Source organism: Uloborus diversus, chromosome 6 (assembly GCF_026930045.1).
Source record: "Uloborus diversus isolate 005 chromosome 6, Udiv.v.3.1, whole genome shotgun sequence".
NCBI lineage: Eukaryota > Metazoa > Arthropoda > Arachnida > Araneae > Uloboridae > Uloborus > Uloborus diversus.
In genome coordinates, this window is record NC_072736.1 from 23714086 (window position 1) to 23740205 (window position 26120).

The following is a 26120-nucleotide window of genomic DNA, read 5'->3' on the forward strand; positions in this document are numbered from 1 at the left end:
TTAGCACCGGAGAGCTGAGACCAAAACTTAACATTTAGTTTTTAATAACTGATTCTTTAAAAAAATATTAAGCACTTTTTATAATGCACTCAAAAGGACAAAATAACTTTTCTGGGTCAGAAAGGACAACATTTAATCATTTCTGTAGTTTTCAATTATTCCAAGAAAATGACTCCACAAACGAGGAAAAATGCGGCTCAAGTCAGGTAGAATTTCTTATCATTATCTAACTTTCTGTCATAAATTTGAGCATTGAAACATGTTGGATTACTGATCTTTTGAAATCTGTATTTTGTTTAAAAATATCACAAAATGTTGCCATCTGGATTTTTTTTTTTTTTTTTTGTACATCAAAAGTTTGCCTTCAAACTTTGAGTGAACCGCAACATTGCTGCGCTCACACGCCTTCAGGGATGAGATTTTTCCGGCTTTTGCCGGAATTCCGGCTTTTTCTGTTGACTTTTAAAACTTCTCCTCCTTTTCCTCCTTTTTTGCCTCTTTCAGGCCTTATTTTTCTCAAAATTCAGGGGAAAAAAACGATTTTTTTGAATTTTCAGTCCCCGATTTCTTATTCTTTCTATTTTTCTCCTTCGAATCTTCATCCTCCGCGATATCTGCCGAAAACGTATGTTTTGGAATCGTGCCAACGATGCCGAACACGTACTGCGCCGAAATTTGCATGCCTTGTTTGAGATTTCAATCTTTTTGCATCCTGCAAGTATTTTAATTACTTTTAATGTTGGGTGTTTTTTTACTATATGCTACCCTATATCTGCTTATTTTATTCATCATTTCAATAATATGTTTATTTCTTTAATTTGTTTTGAAAAACTGCAAAAGTCAATCAAAAAAAGTGGCGTAGCACCCACAGTCTCGAATTTTATTGAAACTGGCATGGTTACTTTTTTGTGTATTTAAGAAAGTGTAAAAAATATTTATAGTGAATCTCAAACCGTTTAGGCTTTACAGCGTGCTAAAAGTTTTGTGGTTTCATGATTTAATGAGGCGGCTGCGAGTTGTTCTTTTGATTCCGAAAGTGTATTAAGAAGTTTTTAAAGACAAATTTTGGGTTCCAATGCAAGGAAAAAGATAACCAATCGTTTCTATACATATATATTTATTTATTTTCAATTCTTACTCTGAAAAGTATATTCAACCACATAAAGAAATTTTCTATTTTTCTCCCTGTTGTAAATTACTTTATTAACAGTGAGACCTAATTTTAAAATTTATGTTCTCACTCATTTAACACTATAATGAAAAAAAAAACGTATTTTTCTCTAAATAATATGAAAAGTTGCCACTATTGTGTGATGCAGTCAAGATTGACCTCTGACTCCCCCAACCCTTTGTTCAATTACTCAGGGGTTAGAAATTGTTGCCTCTTTTTCAAAATTTAGATTTATTTAGGAATAAACACTCTTGCAAGAAATGTTAAGATGCAGCAAATTATACATAATTATTACTTATAATTAAATATGTATTACCTTTAAAACTGGTAAATTAGCCATTTTTTATTGAATTTTTGAACATCATGGCTTCCAGGTTCTATTTTGATGCGGTTTTGGATATCATCCCTTTCACGAAATTTTTTTGGATATCATCGCTTTTACCATTTTTTTTTTTTTTTTAATTTCCTCCTTTTTACTCTCTGACCACTCTCATCCCTGTGATGTGCTAATTTTACATGTAGCTACCAGTTTATTTGGCTCTCTTGGCTCCTTTAAGAGGTTTTCCTCCTCCAGTCCGTATCCGTAACGGTTACGTCTTATCCCGGGCTAAAAGCGCTAAAAAGCACGAAACTGCAGCACTCGGATGGAATAACTGAGCTGGCGGCGCCCTGGCTTAGGGCGGCAAAGTTCTCAAGCTATTTTACATTTGTTCTAACATATTCTTTCTCTATATTTACAGCAGTTGAGGCAACACAAATGGCGCTCACGACACCCGGGCACGATAAAATAAAAAATATTTCTGCTGCAGAAAGTAGGAAAATGGTTACCTTGATCATCTTTTGCTACGGCGTTGCTGGGTTCGCAGTTGTATCTAATGGGGCAGTCGCACCCTTCGCTGTAGACTGGTTCACATCCCTTTGCACCGTAATGCTCCAAGTATCTTCTGTCACACTGGCACGTTGACTCACCTAAAAGCAAAAAATTAGTCAGATTGTGGAAATAAGACTCGAAAATATTTCGTTGAAAAAAAAAAAAAAACGCCAGCTTAAAAATGCGCACAATGAATTCAGCTTAAAGAAATTTCAATTTTAATCTTATGGAAATTGCGTCTGTAATATATTTGAGGGAGTCGGGAAGGTATAAAAACCAACTCCCTAATTTCGTATATAAATTTCAGTGCATCTATATACATAAATGGCTACTTCTGTATGTAAGGATCCCCGGGGTAAACTTCAAAACTACTGGACCGATTTTAACTATTTTTTCGCCATAGATAGCTACATTATCAGGGAGCAACATAGGCTATAATTTATCTCTAAAAAACTTAGTTTAAAAAAGTTATGATGTAAAACAGTAAATTTCATGTAATTTCCCCATTAAATGATTAAATATAAAACCCATTGTTACACACATTCGTTGCCTTACAACAGCAATATTCGCAACTCCAGAGCTCGAATACGTTACCTTGCGGTGATTAATAATACTGAAGAAAAAAGTAAAACATTCCATTCCGCGTGTTTTCTTTGGGATAAATTACAGGCTTCAAATAGTTGTGGTGTAATGTAATTTCAGAAGAACAAAAAAGAAGGCTTCCCACAAATACGATGAAAAATTACTATCATTCATTAAGCTTACGTTCGACGAGCTCGACCGGTAGTGCCCGGTTAGTTAATCACGTGACAGCTAATGATCACGTGCTCCAATCCACCAATCAACAGCTTAAAATGGTAACCGGTGAGGTCACAGATGGATGATAGAACGCTGCGGTTTGTAACCGGTTACTTACCGGTCGACCGGTGCTGTTCGTCGAACGCAACCTAAGCGTCGAAGCAAGTAATAAGTTACGGCATTAGTTTGTTTTATCTTTTACATCCGCTATTAGACAGTGACTGCAGCGCCTTCTATTCGCAACTCCAACGAACTATAGGGGGCACTGCAGTCACTGTCTAATGGCCGACTTAAAAACTAAAACAAACGCATGTGGTAACGAAGAAAATGCTAAAAGTGTTGTGATTTTTGTTCGTATGTATGATATTTTTCGCTTTATTCTTTTTAAATTAATTTTCAAAGTCTTGTGGATATTCCGGCCCACGTAGAAAGAAATGAGAATTCAAGAAGCATTACTAAACGTCAAAGAATAATGCAAACTACGTATTTCGTAGTTCTAAGCAGCTATTTCCACGATGTTGAATTCGATATTTATCAATTCTTGATAAAACTAAATAATAATTGTGGCCTGACAAGAACAACAATTAATGCTAGAAAATTCAATATGACATTACAAATTATTATCGAAAGAAGATGATACTTCTTTGCCTTGCTTGGCTAGCGCTTATTGTTTTGCATTTGTTGCTGAGTTATTTCTCTCGAATTCCCGAATCGGTTAATTTAAAATTTTTCTGTTTCGATTTTTCTAATTTCTGAGTTACGATTTAATTATGTCAAGTTATGCAAATCATCTACAGAATTCTTACGGATATATGGTGGTAGTTTTCTTTTCAGTTGATTGACCATTATTTCTTTTTACTTATCGAATTCTGTAATCTTACTACCATTTTATTCCACTCATGATGAAAATTAAAAATGGTTTAACTAAAAACGCGAAATCTCGCCAAGGCTACTTTGCTCGCACAATACTAAAACTATAACCCTAAACAAATTTGGCGAAACCTTTCAGCTGAGAATAAAAGGAATAAAGTAAATTCTTTCTCGGTGAAACATTTTTCATTTTGTTCTACGATAATATATTCAAGAAAATATTTTGCATACCGTCCATTCCAACTAAATGCTGCTGTAAAAGATGGTTAGTTAAATTAATTTAAGATTAAAAAAAAAACTCATATTCTTACAAATTCATACAAAACAATAAATTTTTTTACCTTGTATAACGTTATCCAAGTTTGTTAATCCAGTTTTCGCTTTCACTATTTTCAATCAACTCATATTTTAGAAGGAAATAAGGAAAACTAACATTATTTTGAGAAGCTCGAGAATACTACTAAGGGACGAATTAATTTCTGTAGCTGAAAGCAGACTAAGACTCATCGATTGCGTTAATAAATACTCAGAACAAACTGCCTGTGTTTACATCAACAGACACACGTGGAACGCAACGTGGCAATGTTTTAGTTTCATCGGCAGTTTTGTAAATCACCGCAAGGTAGCGTATTCGAGCGCTGGAGTTCCGAATAGTTTATTGGAGTTGCGAATTAATAGTAATCATATTGAAATTTGGAATCAAGGCTTCTCTGGAGCAAGCATGAAATGTATTCGCAACTCCAGAGCTCGAATTCGCAACTCCAGCGCTCGAATACGCTACGATGCGGTGATATACCAAACTGCCGAAAAAACTAAAACATTGCCACATTGCGTTCCACGTGTGTCTGTTGACGTAAACATAGGCAGCTTGTTGTGAGTATTTATTAACGCATTCGAAGTGTCTTGGATTGCTTTCAGCAACGGAAAGTGTTTTGTCCATTAATGGTATTCTCGAGCTCCTCAAAATAATGTTAGTTTTCATTATTTCCCTCTGTCGTAAATAGCGCGAAATCCTAAACACAAAAAAACTCTGGCTTAACAAACTTTGCATTTAAAAGTCTATTCGAAGCTTTTTTTTTTTTTTTTTTTTTGAAACAGGATAACTTTATACCAGGTAAATTTTTTTAATTGTTTTGTGTGAATTTGTAAGAATATAGTTTTTTTCTTTTCTTTCTTTTTTTTTTTAATCTTAAGCTCAAAAGAAGAAGAGTATGCAAAATATTTTCTTGAATATTCTATCGTAGAACGGAATGAAAAATGTTTAACGATGAGATTTTTCATCGCCAAAATAGTGCGATTATAGTTTAGGGTTATAGTTTTAGTATTGTGCATGCAAAGAACACTTGGCGAGATTTTGCATGTCAGTTGTAAACCGTTTTTAGTTTTTATCATGTGTAGATTAAAATGGTAGAAAGATTACAGAATTCGATAAGTTTAAAGTAATAATGGAAGATCAATTAAAAAGAAAACTACCGCCATGTATCCGTGAGAATTTTATTGATGATGCATGACAGAATTAAATCATAATTCAGAAATTAGAAACATAGGAAACCGAAAAAAAATTAACTAACCGATTCGGCAATTTGAGAAATAACTCAGCTACAAATGTAAAACAATTAACGCTAGCCAAACAAAACAAAGAACTTTTATCTTCCTCTTTTGATAACACTGATAAACAAAGATTTATTTACATGAAGTATTTATAGTGTTCATATTGCTACAATAAAAATGTAATTTCATCAAGAATTGATAAATTTCGAATTCAACATCGTGGAAATGGCTGCTTACAACTACGAACTACGAAATTTGTATTAATTTCTAATGTTTAGTAATGCTTCTTGAATTCTCATTTCTTTTTACATGGGCCAGAATATCCACAAGACTTTGAAAATTGAATTAAAAAGAATAAAACAAAAAAGTCATGGAGACAAACAAAAAATACTAGGCTTATTAGCATTTTCTATGCTAAGGCGAGCGTTTGTTTTACCTTTCATCCGCCATTAGACTGTGGCTGCAGTGCCCCCTATAGTTTGTTGGACTTGCGAATACGCTACCTTGCGGTGATTCACAAAATTGCCGAAAAAGGTAAAACATTGCGTTCTACGTGTACCATTTTGGGCAAAACAAGACGTTTGTTATGTGTATTGTTTTTATTTACGTGATTCATCATTTGGAATCGTCATTCGCAACAACGTAACATCAAAAATATCTGCTAAAAAGCTGTGAGTACACATTTAATTTATCTTGTTCTGAGTGAATTTGAATAAATATTAGTTTTTCATTTTGATGAAAAAAGTGGACTTAATAACATTGGCTGGACACTAGGGCAATGATGAAAAATTACTGCTTTTTCCTAAACCTAATTCCACAAATAATTGATTTAAATAACAAATAACCTTATTATTTCAGCATCTAACTGAAATGGGCAGTACGTAAATAAATATTCTTGAAAATATTTATCCTAGAACGGATTGAAAAATCCAGAAAGAACGTTAAGAATTTGAACAATAAAAATAAAAGCTTGGAATTTTTATCGCTTTAATAGTGCGCCAAAGTTTACTTTATTGCTCTGTAAAAGTTTCCATTATCGGTGGGAGAATTTCGCCAAAAAATTTGTTTCGGTTTATTGTTTTAGTGTTGTGTGAAAGAATAATGTGTATCTTGACAAGATTTCGCTTATCAGTTAAATCATTTCCATGAAGAATGAATCAAATGCATGAAGATTTAAAACAGAACAGCCACTACATATTCGAGAGCATTTGTAGATGATTTACACAGCATAGCATGACAGAATTTTGTCATTATTTGAGAAATAGAATCATATGAAACAGCGAGAATTGAAATAAACCCGATTCGAAGAAATAACTCAATTACGTAAATAAAACAAATACGTAAATAAAATCCAAAAAATAAATAGGGAGTCACTTCAACAGTCGTATTTCTGCATAATATTCTCACTTTCTAAAACGAAAATGCCGTTTTTTTAATCGCACTTAAGTTCACTGTCTTTATCCAAATTATTTCATGTCGAAAAAAATATTTACATGCACAAAATCTTAAACAATAACGTATTTAACACACGTAAGGTGAGTTTTTGTTAATATTTTTCAAAATAGGTTTGTGGCTCCCCGTGACTAAAATATAAATTGTGTCAGTACCAACAACCCAAATGTACCAAATGTAAAGCAGCCATATTTTACCTCTTGTTACACTGGTCGACAAAGGAATAACGCTCCTACGATGAAATATAATGACAACATTTAATGTGACCTCAGAGTCACGGTCAGCAGTAAAGGGTTAAGCGGTTTATGTAGCGAAAATAAATTATTTTTCGTAACAGAGAAAACAGCTCTCAATGCAGTTTACTTTAATTAGGTAAGAATATGCATTGCCATATACTTACTGCAGTTCCAAGATACAGGGCAGCATTCAGACTCATCATACATTGGAATGCATCCCAAATTTAGCTCAGGAGCTTCCACACAGTTGATAACGTCGCAGTAAACATTACTTGGCTCTAAAAAGTCTTCAGAGCATGTGCAGTTAAGACACATGTGACGCGTCGGTAAAAGATCGCCAGCGTTATACATCTGACCATCGTAATAACACTTGTAACTCTCTAAAATAAAGAGTGATGTCAATAATGTTCTTCTGTGGGTTATCGTGGTTAGTCACAGGACAACTTTAGCGCAATTTGGGTTAAGAGCTGATGTAAGCCTGTGAAATTCTTATGAGACACTGTAAGCTTTTTTAATTCCTATGAGACACTGATGTAAGCTTTTGCAATTGTTATGAGACATGAATGTAAGCTTTTGTAATTCTTATAAGACACGAATGTAAGCTTCTGCAACTCTTATGAGACACTGATGTAAGTCTTTGTAATTCTTATGCGACACGGATGCAAACTTCTGCGATTTTTATGAGACACGGATGTTAAGTTTTTGTAATGTTATGAGACACAGATGTTAAGTTTTGCAGTTCTTATGAGACAAATTTGTAAAATTTGCAATTCTTGCCGGACATCTTGCAGGCACGAATTCATGTGAATAAAATGAAACATTAACATGTGCAAAATACAAAAATTCGATGAACTATAGCAAATAATGTTCTGCTACCAATTAGATTAAAAGGCTAACATCCGATTTCTAAGCAAGCAGTAGATGCGTTCATTGGCTTTTAGTTTTGCCCGTTTCTTCCTCAAATTTTAATAACGTCATATATTAAATGCTTAAAATTGTTTAAAATGGTTTGGACTTGTAAGTTCCAACTATTGTGATCTTAACTTTGCAACTAATGTTGCAAACTAACTTCGCAACATTAAATATTCGCACATTTCAGAAGATATTAAAATATCAAATGAGTTACGAACACCCTTTGTCCCTACACTGTAAAAAATCTCGGAAAACTCTCTGAATATATAAAAAAGTTTTCCGTAATACACAGATTCGTACGCCCTCCGCAGTTTTCTTCTATAATCAGAAACGTTTCCGTTTAGCAAGAAAGTAAGAGTCGACGCATGCGCAGATTACACGGCAATTTTATAGTCCAGCAGAAATCTAAACTGAAACTTTCGAAAGCACGCAATGAAAACAAGTGCTGACTCATGTATGCGAAGTAACACTCATCAAGGGGATTAGTAGAAGTTTTGTTCCTCGCATGAATTCACTGAAGATAATTTTAAAGTCTTATATTTTCTTGCTTATGTATCGTCATGAGATTGAATTTGAAGCTATGTCACTTATTTTTAAGTACGAAGTGCAAATTCTCGACGCATGCTCGCGGAAGGAATACAAACTGAAATTAAAAACCAAATAACTGCCTAGAGGACGCCATGTAAATTCATTGCGTCGCATAACTTGTGTAGGTAATTTACTTTTTTCTTGGATACTTTTCTTCTTTCTACCAAATGGGTAATTTTTGTTGGCAGAATTTTATTCTGTCATAAAAATCACCTTTTTGGTGACCAAAGCCTGCAAAAGACCACCACCGACGAATAGGTAAGTCGCTTTGCAACTCTATTACTTTAAAGAGATTTAGTTCATATAAAAAAATTTAAATAAGTGTTATTGTGTACTTTGTTTTTATGTGTCAATCTCAGTTAATATTTGGCTGAACATTTATGTATCAAGCATTATGAATTAAATGTTATAATATGCAAATTGTCAGGTTTGATAGTTCGTCTTTAAGGTTGCATGTTTTCATTCTCTTGTAAACAGTGTAGCTAGATTGTATGAAGTAAAAAAAAAAAAAAACTATCTCTTGTAATTAGGAACATAGTGCTTCAGTATTATCTAAATGACGATATCTCTTTAAATATTTGCATTAGCGAAACGCTTTAAATTAGTTAAATGTGTATTAATTTATTTAACAAATAAATACATGTATGTATTTAAAAGTGTCTTCATTTTTTTCGTTTTACGAGCCTCAATTTTACCAAAAGCAAAAAAAAAAAAAAAAAAAAAACTTAATAAAATATTTTTGTATTTTTACACCATATTAAAGTATTTGACTTATAATTCATATGATACTTTGATTTATAATGTATATGATACTTTGATTTATAATGTATATGATGTTGCTTTTTCGAGGGGGGGGGGGTGCTTCATAGCATTTTATGGGTGCACCATCACTCTTATGGGGGGTGGGGGGGGATTCTCGTATATATGAAATGGAATAATCATGTAATAGAGTTCAATGTTTTAATAAATAAAATATATAATGCATTTTGCGCACACTGTAAAAATAAAATCAGTAACCTATTTTGAATAAGTATTTATATTTGTGATGAGCTGGAAAGGGCAAGAACAGAAGAATCAACCCGAATGGTTCCAGCAGGGGGACTTGGTGTCATATTTAAATTCATCAATTTCTCTGTTGGTACTTTTCGGTACACTTTGTTCGTCAGAGAAATTGATTTGAGGTGAAGAAATTCCGGAACGCGAAGGGTAGATAAGTCCTGTCAAATTTTATCCGAAGATAAAAGCTATCAAGTTTGATACAAGATATGTTTTTAAGTTCTGCATTAAAAATACAATATGTTGATAGTTTTGTCTTGAAAATATTGAGAGAAAAACTGAAGTTTAAGATTGTTTAACAAACAATCCCCACTTTTCAGAAGGTACCCCCACTCCAATTCCCCGACGATTTTGTGATTAGGAGTGAAACTAGTAGATTATTTCATAATTTTTCAAAAATTTATAACTGTGCATATGTTATGCTGTTAACCATGCTATTTGTCATTAGAAATTCCAAAAAAAAAAAAATCCACGAATGATTCTAAAATTGCTTGTATTATTGCTCTTAGATATGAAAGAATTGAAACTGATATGGTATGCAATACTATAATAAAGAATTATATTTTAAGAAAAAATCACGGAAAAAGGATTCCGAAATTCTCGGAAACGTTTTTGAAAATTGTTTGAAGAATTCCGAAATACTCGGAAACGTTTTCGAAACTTTCATGAACCACAGCTGCACAGAATACTCAGAAACATTTCTGGAAATTACGGAAAGAGGATTCCGAAATACTCAGAAACGTTTCTGAAAATTACGGAAAGAGGATTCCGAAATACTCAGACACGTTTTTGGACATTACAGAAAGAGGATTCCGAAATACTCAGACACGTTTCCGGACATTACAGAAAGAGAATTCCGAAATACTCAGAAACGTTTTCGAAAATTTCATGAACCGCAGCTGCACGATATACTCAGAAACGTTTCCGAATTTTTTTTACAGTGTACTGGACCGATTAATTTCCCTTTAACTTGTTGCTCGCCATTTTTTCACGCAAAAAGTGGCGGAAGCTGTTTCAAGACTATGGAGGCGACCTCATCAACGAGTATGAAAGCGCCTCATACTCAACAATGAATTTGAGAAATTGAAAGTGTGAAACAGCTAATAATTATTGTTGTTCTTCCGAAGATTTGAGCTATATGAATGTTTATATTTACGTTCTTTTTTTTTTTTTTTTTTGAGCAATCACGATTGCTTATTGTTCTCATTTGACTGTTTTGAATTCCTATGATTTTATTTTCCCACCACCTCCCTCTGCCAGCACCACCGTCGCATCGACCGGCCTTACGATGCTGCTCCTCTTGCGAAAACCGTCTCCAGTTTGCGTCCATATCCTACACACACACTCATGCCTGCGCACAGACACAAACACATATGCCTACATACACACGCACACGAACGCCTACACACACACGCGCGTACACACACAGCACTGCATAAACAACACGCACACAGATGCATACATACACACACACACGCATCCACACACATGCGCCTACACAAACACACACGCGCATTCATACACACACGTGATTGCGAAAAACATAATTTGAATTCAATATGAAAAAAATTCAAATTAATATATTTGTTTTTCATATTTTAGCACAAAGAATTTTCGATCATGATTTACACACATGATGGTTAATTTAATGAAAAGCTTTAAGCTGTTACTAGACATTGAAAACAAAAAATCTAGAATATTCTTATGCGTGAAAACTGTCACACCAATAGCACACAGTAATGCACATAAAGCATTGCTGCAGGGAAAAGAAACTTTTTTTTTTTTTTTTAAATTTCAAGTACATATTTTTCAGAAAGAATTTACTATCATACTTTAGATAAAAGTTTTTTTTTTGGCCCTAACCTTTCTTCAGAAATCTTCGCCCTCTTTCTAGTCATGGATCTTTAACTTCTGCTTTTGATGAACCTGAGTTTCAAGTCTTACTTCCAGCCGTACTTCCTTTGTCATCAATCCCGCCCCCCCCCCCCCCGAACAAAACAATTTCAAGAGAGTTCAAAATCAATTAAAAAATTTTCAAGAGAGTTCTGTACAGATCAATCCTTAAAGTGATAATTCAAAATTATACATATTTCTCCAGATTCCATTGTCAAAGACACCACCCAAAATGTTTCTCATTTTTTTTCTTACAAAATGCTTTAATCGCCCACTGTCAATCACAACATGTCAATAGCATTAATTCGAAAATATTTAGTTTTCAAACATTTCTCAAAAACACAAAATAAATCAAAAATGAAGAAGAGGAAATAATTTTAATGTAATGTTCGTGGCACTTGTGAGTTACTTTTAGGAACGTCCGTCGGTTGAAGCAAAAAATAGGTTAATAACAAAATAGTTTTAATGGATTTGTTTGAACTACATTATTCTATTAATACCCATAAATAAAATGTCTTCCTTTGTAAAATATCAAATTTTAGCCGAGCTTTGTTTTTCACAAATTCAAGTAGTATAACAGAATATCCAAATTTTACTATAATGACACCTATATTGCACAGAGGGAGGATTGCAATACCGGTTCAAAAATTCAACACCGATATTCGGTACTTTCAAAACGTGATACCGGAATACCGTACTAAATTGCTGCAAAAATGCGTCTAAAGTGTTGGGTGAAACGTCAGCCAGAAATATCCTGAATCGACCACTGCCTGCAAGCACGGAAAAAAGTTATGCTATTGTATGCTTTCTTTTATAATTCATATATTTAGCTGAGTTGCTAATACTTAAAAAAAAGTAATAATGTAGTTTGGATAATTGAATTCCCCGTTGAAGTTACCATGAATTATGAAACTTTTGCTGTAGACATTAGTTTAAAAAGGAAATCAATGTAGATATTATGTGTGACGTGTTTCTATTGCTACATTGTAATGACTTATGGAAAATGAGCACAGCTCCCCAGGTTTCTAACAGGAACGGAGAAATGCAGTAGTAATGATACCACTCAACATTTTGTAACAATTTACATCAACTAGGATGATAAACAAAAGGAGAAGGCTAAAAACAGCAGAGGAAATGGTTTAGATTAGAACATATATGCCTGGGATGTGACAACATAATATTAGAGCTGTGTATTATAATATGTTATCAAAAAGCATTCAACAAACAAAGCAGGATTTAATGAGGCACATTGAATAAGGTAAGCGAAAATAAAAAATATTTACCAGCTGTCTCTGCAGTTACAGTTTTCAGGTTTTCTGAAAGGAAACAAAAACATATCTTTAAATGAAGTTAACACAAAATTTAAAAAAATAAAAAAAAAGCACTGCAGTGTGTCGATAAAGGAGTAAAACTTTTCGATACTTCGATACTCTTCTTTTTAGTTTAACTTGTTCTACGAAAAAATATTCATTTCAACATTGTTTAAAATCTTTTATATTCATGAAATTTGCCCCAAAAAAAGCGACTAAAGGTCTTAAGCGACTAAAGTAAAACTTTTACACACGATAGGAGTAAAACTTTTCTTTATAGGGAAACACTTAATGGGGTTGTTTCCTTCTGCCAAAAGTACTACTTTTAGTCACTGAAGTTGATAGAATGAGCAAGAAAATAACATGGCCAAAGAAAACTTTCATTTTCCCAACAGTTATTTTTTAACTGTTTTTTTTTTAAATGTCCGATTTTTCAAACAAGGCCTGGTCTTTATGACGTCACAAATGATGTACTTTGGCAAATTCCACTGACGCCTTGAATGTTTACGCTTGTTGTCTACCGCATTTCCAGGTTATGATAATTCAGAAGCAAATTTGACATTGTGCTCTGCGCTTGCTATCAACCATATCGATGCCATTACACATGAGTAAAGAAGTGAATTGAATATTGCGCTCTGCTCTAACGGCAATAGCGAATGGCAGTTCATCATTTGTAATGTCATGCGCAGAAGCGTAAAAAATGAAATTGAGTCGGCGCACCGATATAAATATTTTTTTTAAAACAGTAAACTTTGTCAAATTATTTAAAAAATGGTTTTTAAATATTCTCTTTCAGAAAAAATACTTTTAAAATTTCGGAAATGACCCCATCGGGAAGAGGGTCGTATTGGCTGTCAATTTGACAATCACATTAAAACCCCGCCAGAATACAAGATGAACTGCCCTTTATTTTGATTCCAAGAGCGCTTTGGATAGTTATCGTTTGGATGCGTACTTGTTTCAAGTACCTGTAAATGCACTTTATTATCGTTGCTGGTTGATATGTCGTAAAAATAACCGATGAAACGTTGAGTAAAACGCACTTTCAGTAAATCTTGGCAAACTAAATTATCCTCATATAAATAATAGCCGATGATCAAGTAACCCGCGTGTTTCAACAATGAAACTCGCGCCACGGCATGATAATTTGATAATATTTTTTGGTGATGTTTAACATGCTGTTAAAGGTTTTATTGTGACAAGGCTAAACTCTATCCGGCTACTTAACTGTTTTACTGGTAAGACTGTCATTTCAGAAGAATGAAGAAACGAAAAAACGGTCAACAATGAACGCTGCCTACTGGAGTTAGGGTTGAAATTTCAACCATCTAAATATCACCAACCAGGCAATGGCATCGTTCAAATGCAGAAGCAATTTTCACCCGTCATACCTTGACGGGCGATTTTCTAGTTTCTTAAAATAATAACTCCTCGGGAAATGTTTACCGTTAAAAAGTCGATTTTCAATCGAGAAAGTCTATTTTCCTTTTCAAATTTGTTTGACGCGAGTTTTCTACCTTATTTCAGAATTTGAATAATGCAACTGCTTACGAAACAACAGTGTCCTTACCGTGACTCTTGCATCAGAATCATTGCTTTTTATTAAGACACACTTTTGTGCATGAAATCTCAAAACTAGAAGGGGGAGGGATATGCAAAATTGTTCTCCGTTTGTTAAAAATTTACTTGAATTTTCCTTTTGGTTAAGAAATTTCACCTTAACAGCCATTTGTAATCAAGTTCTAATTGAAGTATGATTTTATGCATAAGTTACTTTTTGCACGAATAAAAATAATGAAACTTAATAATAATTTTTAATGTGCTTTATCTTTTCATTCATGAGGAGATATTTCGATAATTGGGAATCTGGCGATCTTTCTTCATTGGCGTCAATTTTTGGCTTCAGCGCCTGCGCGAGAGGTATTTTTCATTGCAAATCTAAACAAAGCGAACGGAAACATCTATTGACTTAGGGCTACTATAAATCAGCAGGGTTACCAAAATATAATTATTTGCACCAAAAATGAGACGACCACGCCAGATTCCCAATTATCAAAATATCCCCACTCATGATATATGATCGAGAAGAAAAAACTTCAAAAAACGGTTTCCACTTAAAATGCTCTTTAGAAGCAAATCTGTGTTAACCAATTGGGCGATAAAAATAAGCCACTAAAAGTGATGTCAACCTCGCGATAACTTCGAAAGTTTTTCACAAATCCCATAAGCGGTTAAATGGTGCACAGCAAGCAAAGTAAACATACGGGTAAAGTTTCAAAAATTAAGGAAATTTTGAGAGAAATTTAACAGAATAATCGCTTAATTTAGCAAGATTGCAACAAATCAAGCACATAAACAGATAAAAATAATAACTATTTACAAAATTTGTAACAATATTAAGAGCCATTATTTTGAATTTCAGACAAGGTGTGGCAGTGACCATTTTTGATTTTTATAATTTTTTTATATGTCAAAGTAGGTCCTGAGAAGTGAACATTCTGAAATTTTTAGCCTTCCAAAAAATTTTTTTCGCTCGTTAAAAATTCCAAAGTTTGAGGTTTTGCAGCGCTTTTTTAGAAAAATTCTATAAGTCACATTTCAGTGCGCTATAGCTCTTTACAGAAACACCATCCCACGGTTATGTTTATATTTATTGGTTGTACTGTATCTAGTGATGATGACTTCATAGTTATTTTGGTTGGGGGTTGTTGCTTTCTTCAGATAAGGGGTCGCAAAGTATGGATTTTATCCGTTTTCGCGTAAGTTTAACCTGCGTTATTTCCCCCCAAAAGCCATCCCCCGAAAAAAATTAAACATATACTGAAACTTTATACTATGAAGAGAGTAAATAGCACAAAATTTGTTTGAGATTTAATTTTTTTAGGAGAAAAATGCACTGATATTTTTCAAATTTTCAAAAATTGTGCTTTTTTGATCGCAATTAACTCAAAACAGCATCACTAGGAAAAAAAACCTTTTATATATTATGGTACCTGGCTATGTGTAAAACATCATGAAAAAGAAAACAGCATGGGATCTCTTCTTGATTTCTAGAAAATAATTTTTTTGTAGCTCATTTTATGCGTTTTCTCGTGCGTAAAACGTGTGTCTACACTGTAAAAAAAATCTGTAAAATTTACAGAAAAAAACTGTCAGCCAGGACGCCAGTTTTCTTCCGTTTATTTTACAGAAATCTTCCGTATTTTTATTATTTGTTCAAGCTGATTTATTATTTTATGAAGATTAAAAAAATCAAACTATACTTTCATAAATCCATTTCAATATTTATTATACTACTACGAAATACATGTATACAAAGGTAAATTTCCGAATATGCCTCTGTAACAGATGACTAAAAAACATAATAATGAAATATTGATTAGGATGCAATGAAATGGAAGTTGCAAACGATTTAAGACTTACTCGCTTTAAATAAATATAAGATCAAAAACTCGAGCACGAGAACCAAAATCCAAACACGCGGGCGAAATTTCGAAGAAAAACAAAGTATAACCGGTTACAGATTCAAAAAAACAGAGAAATCCTGTATTTTATTACGAACAGTTTTTTCTGTAAAAAATACGGATAACTTCTTCAAAATTTACAGTTTTTTTTTACAGTGTAGTATGCAGATTGGGTCTGCTAAAACTTAAAGTATGTAGTAGGAATGTATATATGTGTTAATAGAGAAAGAGAAAAAGACTAGCAATACTTTATTTTTCTGATTTTTACGAATTAATGGTATTTTAATTGCAGGTAAATCAGAAAACGATAAATCGATAATATATATATATATATATATATATATATATACTGTAACGGATTCGGTGCGACTTCCACTTTCTTGAAATGAAGACACAGTTCTTGATAAAAACACAGGAAATTTATTTACACTATGTACAGGAAAGATCTTTAAAAACTGCTAAATTATTCATCAGCAATTAAGCAATTATCACACAACACCGTAAACTCAACGTTTACACACGTATTTACTTCCAAATACGAAAACAACACAGCGAAATGCCTCGCTATAAACAGAGCTAATACACACACTCAGTTCGAAATCTGAATCGAAACTAACTGTTTATCCATCGCTAACGGCTTAAATACACCGAAAAGAATTTTCTCAAATATTCCACACGCTTCTCGAAATGCGTTGACCGTTATCAAATTTTATCAGTGAACAAAAAGGGAATAGGGGTCGTATATTTTAGCCATATGAAAAAGGGGTTGTATATTCATTACGGGAAACTATTTACAGGTTACGTTACTACAATAATTACTATTTACAGGATTTGTAACATTGCCCCCTTCCTAAGGACTGCACGTCCCGGGCAGTACAATCCCCAGAAAGGGTGCCAAACTTCATCACATGTTCACAAATATACACATTAATTAATAACTAACAGATACAGAAAATACAATAATAACAAGAAATATTACTAAACATTAAAAGCAAAAATTATCTACAACTTTTATGTTATCAACCATGGTTGTTTACGTAATACTCATGAACTATGGCCATAGTATGGGGCTAACCGATCATAATGTACAACCCTAGGTTTTGCATTAGGTGATTTTTGGATCCTCACTACGACGTCATTTAGTCGGTTAAGGACTTTGTAGGGTCCATCCCAATGCGACTGCAATTTGGGTGACAGACCTTTCCGTCGGATGGGATTCCATAACCAAACCTTGTCGCCTTCGTTGAATTCATGTCCAGTAGACCTTGTGTCGTATCGGGTCTTCATCTTCTCCGCCGCGATGTTGATTCGCTCTCGTGCGAAGTTATGAACGTCTTCCAACCGGGCCTGGAGATCCTGGATGTACTCCTCAGGCGATGCAGGCGCATCCGGAGGACGACCGAAGACGAGATCACAAGGTAGCCGAAGCTCTCGTCCGAAGAGCATCTGAGATGGGGCATATCCGGTAGTCTCGTGGACAGCACTGCGGTAGGCCAGCAGGAACAAAGGTAGCTTCTTGTCCCAATCCTGTTGATTTCTGGATACCATAAGTGAGAGATTGTTCAGGATTGTGCGGTTAAATCTCTCCACCATGCCGTCCGATTGTGGGTGTAGTGGTGTTGTCCTAGTTTTCTCAATTCCGAGAATTTGACATAGGCCCTTAAACACAGCAGAGATGAAATTCCTCCCTTGATCGGAATGAATCTGCAAAGGTGTTCCATACCTCGAGATCCAGTGTTGGACTAGAGTCTCTGCTACGGTGGTAGCTTCTTGATCTGGAATGGGATACGCTTCGGGCCATTTGGTGAAGTAGTCGATGGAAACAAGAATGTATTTGTTCCCATCAGCAGTTCTTGGTAGAGGACCCAGGATGTCGATCCCAATTCGTTCGAAAGGAGCTCCAACGTTGTACAGATGTAGCTTCCCTCTGCTTCTCTTCTTCGGTCCTTTACGAGCAGCACAGGCGTCACAAGAATGGCACCACTTCTCCACGTCATCCTTCGCCTTGCTCCAGAAGAAGCGCTCCCGAACTTTATTGAGAGTTTTCAAGACACCAAAATGTCCTCCAGTCGCACTACTATGTATTTCTTTCAGAACATCTGAAATCCTGGATCGAGGAAGCAGTAACTGCCACCTAGATGTCTTGCCGTCGTCAGATTCCCATTTCCGGTGTAGCACGCCGTTCCGTAAATGGAGTGAGTTCCATAAAGCCCAGTATCTTTTTGTTGCAGGACTGAAGATGGAAACGTCCTGCCAGCTAGGGCGTCGACTGTCACTTTCCATGAACTCTAAAATTGGTTTTATGTCGGGGTCTTCAAATTGATCTTTTCGAACTTGGTCATCACTCCATGGATCAGGTTCTGATGATGTTGGAGTCACTGTCACCTGATAGGCGGTAGGGCTAGTCGTTCCATACTGTTTCTCGATTCGGGAACAATAGTGGCAGTTCTCAGGACAGGGTCTCCTTGATAAAGCGTCAGCATTACCGTGAGATAACCCTTTTCGATGCTTGATCTCCATGTCATATTCCTGGAGCCGCTGTATCCATCTGGCTATCTGGCCTTCTGGATTCTTGAAGTTCAAAAGCCAAGTTAACGAGGCATGATCTGTCCGAAGCAGAAATTTTCGGCCGTAGAGGTAATGATGGAAGTGTTCTACAGCTTTCACTATGGCCAGTAACTCCTTTCTGGTGACGCAGTAATTTCGCTCCGACTTTGATAAGCATTTGCGCCAGTAAGCGATGACATGTTCATTTCCGTCAATTTCTTGGGATAAAACAGCTCCAATTCCCTCGTTGCTCGCATCAGTGTCCAGGATGAAGGATTTTTCAGGCTGAGGATAGGCGAGGATAGGCGTTGATGTTAAAGCCTCCTTCAGTCGTAGAAATGCATCTTCGCATTCTTTGGACCATTCAAACTTTTGCTTGCTCTCCGTCAGCTTATGCAAAGGTCGTGCAATGTTGGAAAAACCCTTCACAAACTTCCTGTAGTACGTGCAGAGCCCCAGGAAACTTCGCAACTGATGGATGTTTTCGGGACGACTCCAACTCCTGACCGCAAATACCTTCTCTGGATCGGTTTGCACACCCTCAGAAGAGATGATGTGACCAAGGTAGTTCACTTCCCGGCGGAACAAATTACATTTGGACGGGCTTAACTTCAGATTGGCTTCCTTAAGCTTTTGCAGCACCTTCCTAAGATTTGCCAGATGTTCTTCGAAGCTGCGTCCCACGATGATGATATCGTCTAAGTAGACCAGACAGGATTCGTAAGAAAGTCCTCTTAACACTGTCTCCATAAGACGCTCGAACGTAGCTGGTGCATTGCAGAGGCCGAAGGGAATCACTTTAAACTGCCATAAGCCTTGTCCAGTTGTAAATGCTGTCTTTTCTCGGTCATCAGGGTGTATCTCAACCTGCCAGTAGCCGCTCTTCAAGTCCAGGGTCGAAAACCACTTGTGTCCGGAAAGAGTGTCCAAGGTGTCGTCTATCCGTGGAAGAGGGTAGCTGTCTTTCTTGGTGATTTCATTCAGCCGTCGGTAATCGACACAAAATCTGGTGGAGCCATCTTTCTTTCGGACCAAGACGATGGGAGAGGCCCAAGGACTGGATGACGGTTCGATTACATCATTCTCCTTCATCTCTTTCAGGAGGGTCTCAACCTCTTCCTTCTTGGCGAACGGTAGTCGTCTTGGATGCTGTTTAATAGGGGGGTGTTCCCCAGTGTAGATCCTATGCTGCGTTAAATTCGTCCGGCCCACATCCTCCGATGTAGATGAAAACAGATGCTTGAAGTCGTCCACCAATTGTTCCGCAGCAGCTCTTTGATCTTTCGATAATGGCGCACTCCCAATTAACTTCGACGTCAAGGACTCAGAAGACACAGTCTCAGAGGAATTGATTCTTCTAATGATGCAGTTTACTGGAGTACAAGTTGCCAACACTTCACCTTTTCGGATATTCCTTGGCCTTTCACTCACGTTGGCGACTCTCACAGGAATTACATCCTTAGAAAGGTCCACAAGCGTAGATGCTACCAGTACTCCTTTTAGGCTATTGCTTAGGTTAGGGTATTCAATGAGTCCAAATCGAAAACTATTGCTTTCTTCAAGGGAGCCAGGTATTAATGATTCTGACCTTGAGGGAATCGAAAAATCTGTTTGAGCTATTATTTGATGAGCGGATTTTACATCACTTTCTGCAGGGAAAACGGCTATGTCTTCTCTCATCGAGTGCAGCTCATTAGTCTTGAAGTCGAGAGTGAAGTCATATTTCTTCAAAAAGTCCAATCCGAGAATGAAGGGGTCCGTGATATTAGCGACGAATGCCGTATGATGGTAGGTGGCATTCCCAAACACTATTTCCAAGTCCACTTTACCGTCAATCTCAATTTTGTCACCTGTCACAGTCTGGAGACTTACGCGTGGCGATGTCCACAGCAGTTTCAATCCAAATTCACGAGCCACATCTGTCCTAATGATTGTCACATTGGCTCCAGTGTCAACAATCAGTCTGCAGGGGTTCCCATTTACATGTGCGTAAATGAAAAGTCCATCACTGCCACTACTAGAAGAGGAAATCTGCAGAGCTCTAGTGGTGGTGATTTCCTTCCCTCGCGTAGCTTGGCGAGCCGGACAACTCCTTCGCAGGTGTCCTTCACTACCGCATTTCCAGCACTTCTGCTCTTGTTTCTTTTGGGCTGTTATGCTGCTCAGATGTCTTGTCAAGTCACCGAGTTGTCTCTCAAGTTCAGCGAGGTGGGACGTCCTGGAATCAGACTCATCAGCTTCCTGAGTCCGGATTAGATGGCGATCCACACGGGTTGCTTCTTGGGCGGCCTCGTATCTCATCGCATACACAACGGCAGAATTCAGGTCTTTGACATCCGCCATCCGTAGAGCTTTCTGGATTTCCGGATCTCGAACCCCGTCGATGTAGTAGTTGAGTGCCAGGTTGTCCCGAACATCCGCAGGACAGTCGAAAAAAGCAAGATGAGACAGTCTTTCGATGTCCGCCGCGAGCTCTTGCAGGGTTTCTCCGGTTCTCTGGAAACGGGACTTCAACTGGAGTCGGCTGAAATCTTTCTGGCACTTCTCACCGAAGCGAAGCTCCAACGCAGATGTGAGGGCGGCGAAATCCAGGCGCTGGCCGTCCGGAAGGTTCTGAAGAATGTCCGCTGCGTCACCTCTCAGGGATGCTGCAAGATGGCAGGCCTTGGTAGCAGAGTCCCATCCGTTCGCTTCCGCCACTATCATGAACTGAGTTTTGTAAACCTGCCACGAAGTTTTCCCATCAAATGTGGCAAGTTTAATGGACGGTCGAGCAACCGATGTGGGAGCGCCAAACTGTACAGAGCTGCTTTCCGCGGTCGCCAATCTCCTTTCCAGGTCTTTAAAGATGTCTTCTTTAAGTTGATGAAATTTTCTATCTTCTTCTTCCAGTTTATTTTCTACAGCATTGCATCGGCCTTCCACGGAACTTAATTTTTCTTCAAATTTCTCTTCGATAGCATCAACTCGATGCTCTATCTCATTAAATTTATTTTCCATCACAGTCTTTACCGAAGTAAGATCGTTTTTAATTTCCTCTTGGTTAGAAACTAGGTCATTTTTCAGCACCGTTAAATCACTTTTCAATTGGTTTTGATTAGCCGCCATATCATTTTTTAATTGTTCTTGATTAGCTGCCATATCATTTTTTAATTGTTCTTGATTAGCTGCCATATCATTTTTTAATTGTTCTTGATTAGCTGCCATATCATTTTTTAATTGTTCTTGATTAGCTGTAAAACTTGCAGTCAAGTCACTTTTTAATTGTTCTTGATTGGCTGTAAAACTTGCAGTCAAGTCACTTTTTAATTGTTCTTGATTAGCCGCCATATCACTCTTCACAGAGGTGATTGCGTCAAGAAGTTGTTTTAATTGTTCATCCATTGCGCGAGTAATCACCATAAAAATCAAGTCCTAATTCAAAAAAGTCTTTATGAAAAAATGTCCAAAGTCACACTTACTCCAAGAAAGTCCAGAAGAAGCCCCACGTTGGGCGCCAATTTGTAACGGATTCGGTGCGACTTCCACTTTCTTGAAATGAAGACACAGTTCTTGATAAAAACACAGGAAATTTATTTACACTATGTACAGGAAAGATCTTTAAAAACTGCTAAATTATTCATCAGCAATTAAGCAATTATCACACAACACCGTAAACTCAACGTTTACACACGTATTTACTTCCAAATACGAAAACAACACAGCGAAATGCCTCGCTATAAACAGAGCTAATACACACACTCAGTTCGAAATCTGAATCGAAACTAACTGTTTATCCATCGCTAACGGCTTAAATACACCGAAAAGAATTTTCTCAAATATTCCACACGCTTCTCGAAATGCGTTGACCGTTATCAAATTTTATCAGTGAACAAAAAGGGAATAGGGGTCGTATATTTTAGCCATATGAAAAAGGGGTTGTATATTCATTACGGGAAACTATTTACAGGTTACGTTACTACAATAATTACTATTTACAGGATTTGTAACAATACATATATTGATTTATCGTATCAATCCCAAAATAATTCTTTTTTATTTATGTCCGTAGCAGTGGAAGAAATTTCATGAATAATATCTGCTTCACTTTCGTCTAAATGTCTATTTTATATGTCATCTTCAAATACCTGTTCAGAGTTCTGTTTCTTATGGTCTTGGTCAGGCATCTACCAGTCAACAAGGAGAAAACAAAGAAGAAAACATTTTGTCAATCTCATGTGAGGGGTGGGCTCTCCCAACTCGTAAAAGTACACGATTTTCAATGAAACAAAGAGAGTTTCTTTAAGAAAAGTTCCTTTATGGTAAGAAAACCGGGAGAAATCAGACGCCCGACCAAGTAGAACATGCAATTAGAACAGAGATGATTGAAGACCTAAAAATATTCCAACCGAACAATATCTGACAAGAAGTTAAATTCAAGATGCTTTTTAGCCGATATACAAAGCAAAAAAAAAAGCAAATAATACTGATTTATCAAGAACCGACAGCCTTTTAGAGGTATTTGAAGATAACATAAAAAATAGACATTTAGAGGAAAGTGAAGCAGATATTGTTCATGAAATTTTTTCCATTGCAATGGACATAAATAAGAAAGAATTATTTTGGGAATGATACGATAAAACGATAAATCAATATATATATATATATATATATATATATATATATATATATATATATATATATATATATATATATATATATATACAGTCAAACTCCGCTATAACGAACCCTCAACGGACCGACTTGAGAGATAGCTATAACCGGGGGTTCGCTACATCCGATTTTCCAAAAAATAGTCAAAATTCGGTAATATTTTACAATAATAATCATCATAATTGCACAATGACTTAATTAGTAGTTAGGGTAATAAAATTAAGTTTTAGAAATAACTAGTAACTATATTTTACTCAATAATAAGCAAATTAAAATTTTACTTTTTTTATTTATCAGTAGCATGGAAGAAAGACGTTATTTTCGGTTGAAAACTTTTGGATTTTATATACATATCAATTTTTTTCTCAACTACTGCAAAAGAATCCACAATATATTTGTCAATGTTTTCAGTCGCAAAAAAATTGTTCAAAATATTTACAGCTGCTTTTGCAGCAGAAATGGACCCAAGATTTTTTGTTTGATTTATAAACTAGAGAGAGTTTTTTCACGTTCTTAAAGCACCTGGGTTAATTCGATTTTCCAATAACCATCAACTTTCGTTTTTCAGAGCCAGTCATGTTAGCACAAATAAGTGGTTATCCGTGTGTTGGAGTGTTTTCCGCCGACACATTTTTCACCTTTTAACTTCAATGTTTGATTTGGAGTCAGCTTATAAAATAAGCCCGCTCGTCGGCGTAAAAATATCCTTTTCGTCGTAATCTCGAATGATGTCCGGCCACACATTTTGCATCCAATCCTTCACATCAGAAGAGCACACACTTGCAACTTCACCCACAACTTTTCCACTCGTTATGTTGTGCCGTTTCTTGAATCTATCCAACCACCCGTTAGAACAGACAAACCCTTTTTCATTAAAATGTTCGGCAAATTCATTTGCCTTTGCCTGCAGAATGGCTCCCGTTATCGGTACATTTCTGTTCCTCTGCAGAGTGAACCACTTAAATAACGCTTCGTCTACATTTTCCCTTACTGCTTTTCGCATTTTTTTACAGCCGTTTATGTTTGTTTCATAGGCAGAAACAATTGCATCACCATCACGGTTCTGCCAAATAGTGGCTACAGTAGATTTTGAGAGCGAAAATTTTTTGAAAAGTGAGGATTGGGTTTCGCCACTTTCTAATTTGCGAATTAATTGCACATTTTCTTCAACAGAAAATACTTTGCCTTTATTTCGCCTGGCCATGATGATTTCTACCTAGTTCACACGATTATCCGCAGTGGAAATTAAACTAAAAATCAGAGCAAACGCACGAGTGACCAATAATCTCGTCCTCTGACTAAAACCAGTTGAGAAAATTGAGGGAGCTTGAAAATCGGCTCGCCCCCCCCCCCCCCTCCTGAAGAAGCAGCTGCTCTTGCAAGGAACAATAAATGAGGAATGTGGTTTGGACTAGAGATTTCCTAGAAAAAGGGTTGAGAATTGTAGAAGATGGAGTTTGCTGAGAGAACAATCGCTAATGAATTTCATTGGGGCATGTGCAAAGAAGAACTTGAAAAATCAGACATTTTAGGATCGTTATAGCCGATTTTTTCGTGTTTCTGGATCGTTATAAGCATATGGAATTGTATTAATGACATAGGGCTTCAGTTCGGACCAATTAAAAGGTTCGCTACAACCGGGAGATCGCTATATCCCGGGTTCGCTATAGAGGGGTTTGACTGTATATATATATATATATATATATATATATATATATATATATATATATATATATATATATATATATATATATATATATATATATATATATGATATCGATTTATCGTTTTATGATTTACCTGCAATTAAAACACCATCAATTTGTAAAAATCAGAACAATAAAGTAGTGCTAGTCTTTTTCTCTTTCTTTATACATAAATATATACATTCTTACTACATCCTTTAAGTTTTAGCAGATCTAATCTGCATACTGGACACACGTTTTACGCACGAGAAAACGCATAAAACGAGCTACAAAAAAAAATATTTTCTAGAAAACAAGAAGAGATCCCATGCTGTTTTCTTTTTCATGATGATTTACACATAGTCAGGTACCATAATATATAAAAGGTTTTTTTTCCCAGTGATGCTGTTTTGAGTTAATTGCGATCAAAAAAGCACAATTTTTGAAAATTTGAAAAATATCAGGGCATTTTTCTCCTAGAAAAAATTAAACTTCAAACAAATTTTGTGCTATTTACTCTCTTTATAGTATAAACTTTCAGTATATGTCACATTTTTTTCGGGGGGTGGCTTTTTGGGGGGAAATACCGCAGGTTAAACTTGCGCGAAAACGGATAAAATCCATACTTTGCGACCCCTTATCTGAAGAAAGCAACAATCCCCAACCAAAATAACTATGAAGTCATCATCACTAGATACAGTACAACCACTAAATATAAACATAACCGTGAGGTGATGTTTTTGTAAAGAGCTATAGCGCACTGAAATGCGACTTATAGAATTTTTCTAAAAAAGCACTGCAAAACCTCAAACTTTGGGAATTTTAAACGAGCGAAAGAAAATTTTTGGAAGGCTAAAAATTTCAGAATGTTCACTTCTTATGACCTACTTTGACATATAAAAAAATTAGGAAAATCAAAAATGGTCACTGCCAAAATTTCCGTTTTTTGTCTGAATTTCAAAATGATGGCTCTTAAGATTTTTTTTAATGAGATGTGCCACTATTGCCGCCTGTGAGCGATATGGAGTTGAAAAGTATTTAAGCAACAACAAAAATGTAATCT

At 35.8% G+C, this 26120-nt stretch overlaps 1 protein-coding gene across 1 annotated transcript in view; it reads right to left on the bottom strand.

Moving 5' to 3' along the window:
- LOC129225091 (kielin/chordin-like protein) overlaps positions 1-26120 on the bottom strand; it is a 268146-nt gene that overhangs the window by 215886 nt on the left and 26140 nt on the right. The window contains exons 2-4 of the mRNA XM_054859646.1: positions 12682-12714; positions 7114-7329; positions 2000-2140 (exon numbers count right to left, since the gene is read on the bottom strand). Of these exons, the coding sequence (XP_054715621.1) occupies positions 2000-2140; positions 7114-7300 (328 nt within the window). The 5' untranslated portion in view covers positions 7301-7329; positions 12682-12714. The remainder of the gene's footprint in view (positions 1-1999; positions 2141-7113; positions 7330-12681; positions 12715-26120) is intronic.